General features: G+C 42.2%; 1 protein-coding gene across 1 annotated transcript; it reads left to right on the plus strand.

Annotated features, from left to right (window-relative positions):
* The first annotated feature begins 1,173 nt into the window (after positions 1-1,173).
* Positions 1,174-8,960, plus strand: TMEM97 (transmembrane protein 97). Its single transcript, XM_075594350.1, has 3 exons — positions 1,174-1,424; positions 6,053-6,197; positions 6,939-8,960. The coding sequence occupies exons 1-3, from the start codon at positions 1,305-1,307 to the stop codon at positions 7,187-7,189; spliced, it is 516 nt and encodes a 171-aa protein (XP_075450465.1). The 5' UTR covers positions 1,174-1,304; the 3' UTR covers positions 7,190-8,960.
* The last annotated feature ends 394 nt before the right edge of the window (positions 8,961-9,354 follow it).

A 9,354-nucleotide genomic window follows, 5' to 3' on the forward strand; every position in this document is an offset into this window, starting at 1 on the left:
ATATAGAATATTTTTTATAGGAACTAAAGACTTTAATCTATATTGTCCAAAGCTGTTCTGACTGTTTTGGGGAGATTTTCAGCTGAGCGACCACTTCCAACTATATAGAATTACCGCCCAAGTATATTGTATTGCATGTCTTTATTTATATAGCGCCAAAAGTGTACTCGGCGCTTCACAAAGAATACAATACAGGGAATTATAATAATACATTAAGCGCAGCAAAATCAGACAATAGGAAAGGAAATCCCTGCCCTGAAGAGCTTACAATCTATTTGAGATATGATGGGAAATTTACAGAGACAGCAGGTGAGTGTCAATAGTTTTCTTGTTACTCATAATTCGGGATCCTGTGGAGTCAATTGTGCTGCCCCCATTTCCCAGTACCCACTGATTGGCACTAAATTTGCCACTTAATCTCCCAGGAAAACAATACGGTCTCCAGTTCTGTAATTAAAAAAAAAATAGAAATATAGCCACCACGGTCACCAGAAGAAAGCCGCAATATAATGGTCCCCTCTTTCTATGGGTGACACTGGCGGTAATACTACTTTTTGACAAGAAGCTACAAATCATTACAAGTGAATTCTTATTATGTATATAGGGGGGTCCGGGGAGCTGACAGAGGCTTGCGGGTGAAGTCCCCCAGACACCCCGATTGGGCACATGTCGGTGGATATAAGTAAATTCTACTAACTCAGAAGTGGGTGTTTGAACCCCTTTTTTGGGTGAAAATATTAATAAACTTTCATGGCAACTTTAGGCCGCTTTGACATATATATATATATATAATAGAATACCTGTAAAATAGGTCACACATTCTGAGGTGGGGTGGGGGGTTGCTTTAATCATTTTATTCTGTTTTTTCTTGTTCTTATTGGTATTAACGTGAGAAACAACAAAACAGATATCTGTCCCCAGAGACCAAATCCCTCTCCCGTCACCCTTAACTGACAAACAAAATATAACTAATGGTGGTAATAGCTACAGTCTGCAACATTGCTCTATTCGCCCATACTCGGCTCCATGCCCAAATCAGAAATGGCTGCCGCTGGTTTCAAGTGTTCAAGTCACGTGGTATTTTGACCGCCCACCCTCGCCTTGGCTGGAGAACGACACGTCACCAAGAGTGCGTGCGGGAGCAACTGGCAACGATCACATGACACGAAGCCCGCCCGTGTGTGTAGTTAGGGTCGGGCAACCAATCCGTGTTGGCGGGGCGGTGACGTAGCGCGGTGTTTGGCGCACAGGCCCGGGCAGGGCCGCCTCCTGTCACACAGCTCCCTCCTGTCTTCCCGCCGAACATGGCGTCTCTCACCCGCCTGCTAGAATGGATCTTCTTCGTCTACTTCTTCTCCCACATCCCCATTACACTGCTCGTGGACCTGCAGGCCGTGCTCCCGGCCAGCCTGTACCCGCCAGCGGTGAGTACCGGGGAGGTGACCGGACCCTGTAACATGGGATCTCCCATTCGCGGTCATATGCTGGGATGAGCGAACAGCCCATACCGAAGCTGTCTTATTACTATTACAAATAATAATGTATCCCAACACTGGGGGGTTTGTGTGTCAAGCAAAAGAGGTGCAAATCGGTAGCAGAAACCTTGCTCTGGCTGCATCAGAGACAACACATTCATTTCTATTGAATTTTACTTAGAGTGTAAGCTCTTTGGGACAGGGTCTACTTTTGCGTTATGTTTTCATTTACCTGTTGCATTTATTCCCATTGTTTGTGTGTGTTTACCTTGTAATGTAAAGCGCAGCGTATGTTGTTGGTGCCATAGACATAAAATTGCACATTTTCTTGTCTTTGATATAACTGGGGCAGTTTTGTGCCCTGGGATTGCACCCCTTTGGCCTTGATACCTGGGGGCATAGCTATATGCTGTTTCAAGGTATAATCTATAACTTGTATGTATATATATATACATATATTATCAACTCCTGCTGGACAAACATATAATATGTATGTAATGGGTAGCAGGAGTGGTGATGTTGTTTTACACTGCATTGTACATTTTAATAGTAGTGGCTGTATATCTACAAGGAGAAATGATACCTTAAAGCCCCAGTGCCATATGCCCACTTCAATTCGTTGTATTTGTAGTAAGCTGAAAACACTTTACCACGGCCCATTTAACCTATCTAACCTTGTTAAGTTATTAGTATGTATCTATTCTTGTTAATATGGTGTGTGTGTGTGTGTGTGTGTGTGTGTGTGTGTGTGTGTGTGTGTGTATGTATATATATATGTATATATATATATTATATATTCTCTATCCTCATTATTATTATTATTATTATTATTATTCATATCTGAAGCGGCCTACCTCTGACATTTGTATGTACCCGCTCTGCATATAATAGAGCAAGGTTTTGACGATACCTTTTCTTGTAAACCTCCTCCCTTCCCCTTTCTACTCCTCCTGGAATAATGTCCTGCCATATGGAGTGGACTGTAACATCCAATTAGTGACTTGGCCAAGGAACTTTTACACTAGGCAGATAGTCGTGATATCAACAGATCACTCACTCCTTTACTCGGATTATGTCTCAGCCGCTGTTAATTTATATTTTAGTCATGTCATGTGAAGTCACTGCTCTAAGGTTCGGTGTATAAACCAATAGGAGGAAGGTTAATGTCATTCTTATCTCTGAACTTTTTAATTAGAGAAAATAGTTTCCAACTCAGAAACAAGATCTGTGCTGCAGGACTAGTGGTAATGTCGCTGCCTTTGAAGTGCGTGAATCTGCATCAAAATGAGATGGCACTCTTTGGGACTGTTTTGCCAAAAGTCAGCGGAAAGAGACAAAAATAGTGCAAGTTACATCACATCTTGAGGGTTAGACCAGGTATCTGGAAGAAAAGCCGCTGCGCGTTTCGCATTCAAACCAAACTCTTCATCAGGGCTGAAGAGAACAGGGTCTTTTTGTGCCTGCAAATGTCTATGTTCAGCTCTGTGAGTCACCTATAGAAGACAAATACTAACTTCTGTTTATACATGAAAATATGTTGTAAGGCTTTGAATAACAATAAGGGAGATACTCACTTTGTAAATCGCTTGTCACCTGTGACTTGGTGAGGTCATTGAAAATGAATGGAAGAAAATGTTTTACAGCCCAAAACCTGCTTTTATTCAGAACATTACCAGAATACCAATTGTGACAATAGGGACCAGCATATTAAAGGTTAAGCCTGGTCTCTGGCCCCTATCCGTCTGATGGATGTACAGGATCACCCTGTATATCCATCTGCCTGTGGCTGTTGTAGCTGGTGTATTGGAGATTAACCCCAGTAATGTGTAGGGAGACTTTATTGCATTTGTTTTGTGTGTTAAGTGCATTTCCTTGGTTTCTGGGCATGCTTGACTGGTAATCCAATTACCCAATCTACACGCCCAGGAACCCGGGTTGGGCTGGTTTCATGGGGGGACCATAGACGATGGAGAGGAGGGATGGGCAGTCGTCCTATATGGGAGACGGTCTGAAGAGCAGCGCCATTGTCTGAACAGACAGAGGCGTCTGTCTATTCAGGAGCTGGCAAGCTGGCACTGAGAGGAAGGCATTGCTCTCATTGGTCGGTTCGTAATTCCTGCCCTCCTTGCCTTGGCCTCCCCGTAACTCCCCCAGCTCAGATTGGACCACACAGGCGAGCCCTCGCACTGTCATTGGCTGCTCGTCCAGCATCCATGCTGGGTTTGGTCGCTGCCCCCTGCTCCATGTTTTCCTATATAGATCGAGAACCTAGAAAAGCAGCGGACGATTCGCGTTTCGGAGATCTCTCCAGGGCTGACGTGCAGACAGACTAAGCGGTGGGCTCTGAAAACGTGCCAGACACCCAAAGTCGAGGTTGCGTATACTCCGGATGGGAGATTTGAACTTGCTTGGTTCCAAATTGCATCCAGCTCTGTCGGGATCCTGCGGGTTTGTTACAGAAGTGGAAGCTGCTCCAGGAAAGCCATTTCGGTGGCGCCAGACACCTGAGCGATCGTGATTCCCTCTAGTGCGTAGAGTTGTGCGTATAGCTCTGTTTGGATTTTGTGCTGCGTCTGTTGGCTCCGGCCGAAATAAACACCCATTTATTTGATCTCTGTGTCCTGTCTGGTGTTGGATTCCGTAAAAGAGTCCCGGTCTCCCGTGACACCAATCATCACCTCTCTCCTGGCCATGCTGTTCCCTCCTTGTGTGCTTGGCCCTGTCCCCCCAGGCACATGATGATACTCACACCTCTCCCTGATTGGCTGCATTACTCAGCAGCAGCCGCCAATTGGGATGGATCAATCTACAGAGCCCCCTACTGCGCTTTCCCCCAATGGGGAAATCACAGACTTTTGATCCTCCAGTGTTGGGGTACGCAAACTGGGGGGGTGGTGTCACTATGGCAATACAACGTCAAATGAAACTGCGGGTCACGGGAATCCATGATATTCATATTTTCATAAGGAAATTAATATTGGGATCACATGTTTCATTTCCAATTAAGAGACCTGGTCCTTTTTTTAATAAAAATTTTGATGTGACGGGTTTGTTCAAAAGTGGTGCAGGTTGCTGCAGTGGTTGTCAATAACCATGTTTCCCCCCCCCCAGTTTACACACACATGCTCTTTACTGTACATGTAATTAAATGCTGGTTGCATATGCTTTTCTATTTTTTGGCACAGCTTTTCGGTGACGGATACAAAAAGGGTGCAGTTGAAATTGGATTAAATGTTATACTGCCAACCAAAATCTCATGATGCAAGACCTTGTGCTATAGATAATTTCCTAGATATCTCTAGTTCAAAGTCTGTTAGATATAAAAAAAAAAAAAAAAGTTGCTGAGTTGTCACGTTATAGCAAAAAAAAAAAAAAAAAAAATACCTGTTGACCCTCTGTCACAGGGCCCAGCAACATGTTCTGATGTATCGGGCTGCAGGCCACTGACACTAAGGTGGTCAACCCTTCCAGTTGTGAAGGTGCCTCACAACTCATTGAGTTTAAAGCAGCAATACTACAGCATCTTCCCTTTTTTTTTTTCTTTTTTTTTTTTTTAAAGATAATATAGTTCAAGCATGTTACCACATAGAATCCTACATTCTTACCTAAGCTGTCAATCGTTTAGCGCTCCTGTTATAAATCTGTCAAAATCCTGATTGACTGAAGCAGCCGTTATGTTGGGCATACAGTGTGACTCAGCAGCTACAATGTATCCTTAGGCCCCGGTCGTTACGGCATGCGCGAAACACACCACAGCCCTCTATGGGGCGTGTGTGTAAACTGCGGTGACCCAAACGCTGGCAGGGGAGACAAGAAGTTTGTCTTCCCGTGCCGCGACGCAGTCACATGGGCAGCGCGCAGCCAATGGCAGGGCAGATATGCCCCGTCATGGCCTCCCCCCGTGCTCCCCTACAGACCACCCATCGCGGCTGTAGTCTCTGCACGCCCCGCCAGGCGCGCGTGCAGCAGGTAGGACTGGGGCCGTAGTCTTAGGCCATGCTTCTAGTGACGGCGACGCGACGTCGCCTGAAAACAAAAGCATTGCCGCCGCCGCGTGCGCTTATAGTGCGCGCGATGGAGCGACGTCGCGAAAACTGGTAGCCGGCAAAATTAGATTTTTCAAGGGCTGTCGCGTCACGTGAGGGCCCTTGAACCCATCAAATTTCCGGAATTACGCAACGCCGCCTGGTAAAATATAACTTTGTCATCCGTCGTGTCGCCATCGATGACACTATAGGCACGGCCTTATATTACTTAGGTAACATGATCTATTGTTACAGTTTACAACTCAAACTGCTGGGATTATTGGTAACAAATTATCCTAAACAGGAAAGTGTTGCAAATACCTGGCACTGCTGGGGAGGTGTGCTGTTACAGAATTGAAAGGATGCTTTAAAACGCATTACAAATGGCATTAAGAACTGAATAAAATAATGTATGCAATATTATCTAGTACTACTAGTTGTGAAATATATATTCTTGCCTAGAATAATATCACGTTTTGCTGCTTTAATATCCCTTTTCACTAAGAAATGGCCACAAATTAACCTGACATTTTGCTGTGTTCTTGTCTCCAGTTGCTTGATTTGATGAAATGGTACATTGTCGGCTTCAAAGACCATCTCATGCTGAACCCCCCTGCTTGGTTCTTGAGCTTTGTGTATTGTGAAGCAATCCTGCAACTTCCATTCTTTCCTGTGGCGACGTATGCATTTTATAAAGGTGAGCTCTGGTATATGGTACATAGACATTCATCACATCTACAATATCACTTCATCAGTTCCCCCACTTTTCCTTTAATAATCCTGATCACGTACATCATTTATATCCTTCAGCAATTTTAATTTTCAAAAGCTAAACTCCTATAGGGTGAGGTTGCTGCTTTAAGGAAATCTTGCCATGATTACCCATACTTGTACATACTAATGTATTCAGTTTAGGTGCATATTGTGAAAAGTCAATGTCTTCTATTCTTCTATATGGTCTGTACAAATTCCTATGTGCTGGAATTGTGAAGCACTTTGAGTCCTATGGGGAGAAATGCACTATATGAAATGTTGTTGTTGTTTGTTCCGAGAGAATAAACTCTACTTATTAGTTTTTAAACTGTAATATTTCTTTATCACAGTCTTATTTTATTAATCTATCAGTATTTGAACACTAACTTCTTCAGTGCTAAAATAGGCAAATAGATTTTCCCTTTAAAGTGTTTTTTTTGTGTTACCTTTGCTGTGTAACAATGCTTCGCTGCTGTAAACAATTATCTATTGGTAGTACAGTAGTACAAGACAGGCAAAATGAATCCATGTGCTTGTTGGCTAATAGTGTTAACATAGATACTGAGGCACTGTGACCGATTTTTACATATTTTAGTACCGACAGTATGACACTGAGAAACATCTTAATCAGCAATAATGGCCAATTTTCTGAATGATTTTCTCCTGTTTTCCCCCCTATCTCCAGGTGGCTGTAAGTGGATCAGGATTCCTGCCATTGTCTATTCAACTCATGTAGCCACAACTGTCTGTGCAATTATTGTGCACGTTCTCTTTGAGGACTTCCCCAAATCAAACCAGTTGGAGCCTCTAACCCAGAAGGAGCGCCTCACTCTGGTCTCTGTATATGCACCGTATCTGGTGATCCCTCTGCTTCTCCTGATCACCATGCTGTTCAGCCCACGATACCGTCAAGAGGAAAAACGGAAAAGGAAATAAGGGACTTGGATGTGAAATATTATAATGGGTGTTAAATGGATGACCTTCATGCCCGTCTCTGGTAGAGGGCCTGGAAATCATAGCTACGGGGTTAAAGGAGCACTGCTGGTTACAACTCAAATTGAGATTTTACCAAAAAATGATAAAGGAGATACTTAGTTACAACCCATGATTCAGTTTCAAGTGCCATACGATTAATGAAAAGTGGACAGTGGCATTTACCTGTGCCAGTGCAGTCATGTTTGATAAGCAAACATCGAGCAGAAGGAGTTTATTTATCTTAGCAACCTGGTTTAGGAATCAGGAGGTTATGGTGATCAGGAGTTTGTTTATAAAAGGTAAGGTTTCCTTTATCATTTTCTGATCATGCTGGGTTGAATCAATCAATGCTCCTTGACTCTCATTGCTAGGAGGACAAACCAAACAGCACATTTGTGTTGTCTCATCTAGCTATGAAGTGTTTATCCAGATTTGCAAAAGTCTAATTCCGAGTTCCCCATAGTTCAAGCTTCAAGAGCAACCAACAGACCACATTTCCAGAAAGTTTACAAGTTTGGTAAATTACAGCCAGCTTCATTAAGACAGTGTTGGAGAGCTCTTGCAAACCTGGCCTGTTTTTGTTGCTCTTGAAGGTTTAAACTTGGGGATCCCTATCCAACAAAGTACCTGGTACCCCTGTTTTCAATTCCCTTAACAAGAACCAGTGTGTTGCCTTTTTTGTCTGTAAACACATTTCCATATAAATGTATGTTCTTGAAAATGCAGCATTCCTCGCTTGCACATATGAGAATATAGGGACATAGCCACTGTGCTGTCAGAGATGGTTTATGTATAGCGGCACCAATTAATACCCTGCACATCCAGACCGTGTTGAGCATGCACAGATGCTTACTCTGTGTGATCAAGGATTGGGTCAGTCAAACTAGCACTACATTACATTGTGAAACTAGAGTTGCATACGGTGTATAGAAATGTAGAACTCTGCTGTATATCTGCTGAAAGATTAGTGATTCCCTTTGATAATAATGTAAAAAATTGTCAGACATACTTAGTATAGAAATGATTGCTAAACATAGGGGGAGAATGTCCTTTCTTCTGATAAACGTAGTGCGATTTTAATTTGTACTGGGACAATTTAACATAACCCCCCCCCCCCCCCCCTACATGTGATTTTTCAAAGTACAGGAGCTACAGCAATTTTTACCTAATACTTTTTCATTGAATTTCTGCTATGAACAAAAAAGTGTTTTTTTTTTTTTTTGCACCATCATTATGAATGTACATGCATCGTGAATATTTTAGTGTACTTTTACTGTGAATCAGTTTCCGTCCGATTTTTATACAATTGTAAGAACGCAAAAGTAATAATCATTCCAATTGACCACGGAATAACTATATTTTCAGATACATGTGAATAATGCAAATAGGTTTCTGTTGAGTAGAAATTAAAGTAATAACATTGTGAGTGCAGTTCAAATGCTAGTTGCAAACTGGGTGAAAATCAATTAGTGTGTACCAGTGTAAAAACTGTTTTCACAAAAGTTGAATTTTTAACTGAGTAAAAATCAAAAACTGCTGAACAGACAAGCTGCAGTGTTGGACTTACTGCCTTTTTATCAAGTTATGTACAGTGTTTTTTCATTTTTATTTAATCATGGACAATGCAATTTTGAGTGAAATGTTATTAAACTGCAGATTAGCACAGCTTTTTTTGTAAGATTTGCAACCAAGGTGCCTAATTTTCATTAAATCAATAAATGTGTGCACTATATCTGCTGTTTTGTTCACTTTAAACTGGTTGTGTGGTTTCTATTGTTAGAATGTTATAGGTCTCCCACATATGTGATGTTTGGAAATGTGGTTGTGTTTCCTAATTATAGTAGTTCACCCATGAATTATATGCTGAACTTCTGTGGCACTCTGCTATCAGGTCTCCTGTGCTTAAAGTAACAATCAGGAGACCATTGTTTTGGGAGGGAAAATATTGTTTTATGGAGTTATAACCAAGACCAGCAGCTAGCATTTCTTGAAGATGCATTAAGTAAATTAGTGCTTACTGCATCAGTGACTCAACCTTTAAAAAAAACACGGAGGCGGGGCTTGGAGGCTAGAGAAGATGGACGTGCTGAGGTAGAGTTTCTCAATAGGGAGATTGTAATCTTTAT

The sequence above is a fragment of the Ascaphus truei genome, chromosome 3 (genome assembly GCF_040206685.1).
Source record: "Ascaphus truei isolate aAscTru1 chromosome 3, aAscTru1.hap1, whole genome shotgun sequence".
In the NCBI taxonomy this organism is placed as follows: Eukaryota; Metazoa; Chordata; class Amphibia; order Anura; family Ascaphidae; genus Ascaphus; species Ascaphus truei.

What these genes read in the sequence shown, in the direction of transcription:
- TMEM97 (XM_075594350.1), top strand. Translation starts at nt 1,305, where the DNA reads ATGGCGTCTCTCACCCGCCTGCTAGAATGGATCTTCTTCGTCTACTTC. An exon ending in CCAGCCTGTACCCGCCAGCG is followed by an intron (nt 1,425 to 6,052) that starts GTGAGTACCGGG and finishes TCTTGTCTCCAG; the next exon opens with TTGCTTGATTTGATGAAATG. An exon ending in GACGTATGCATTTTATAAAG is followed by an intron (nt 6,198 to 6,938) that starts GTGAGCTCTGGT and finishes CCCTATCTCCAG; the next exon opens with GTGGCTGTAAGTGGATCAGG.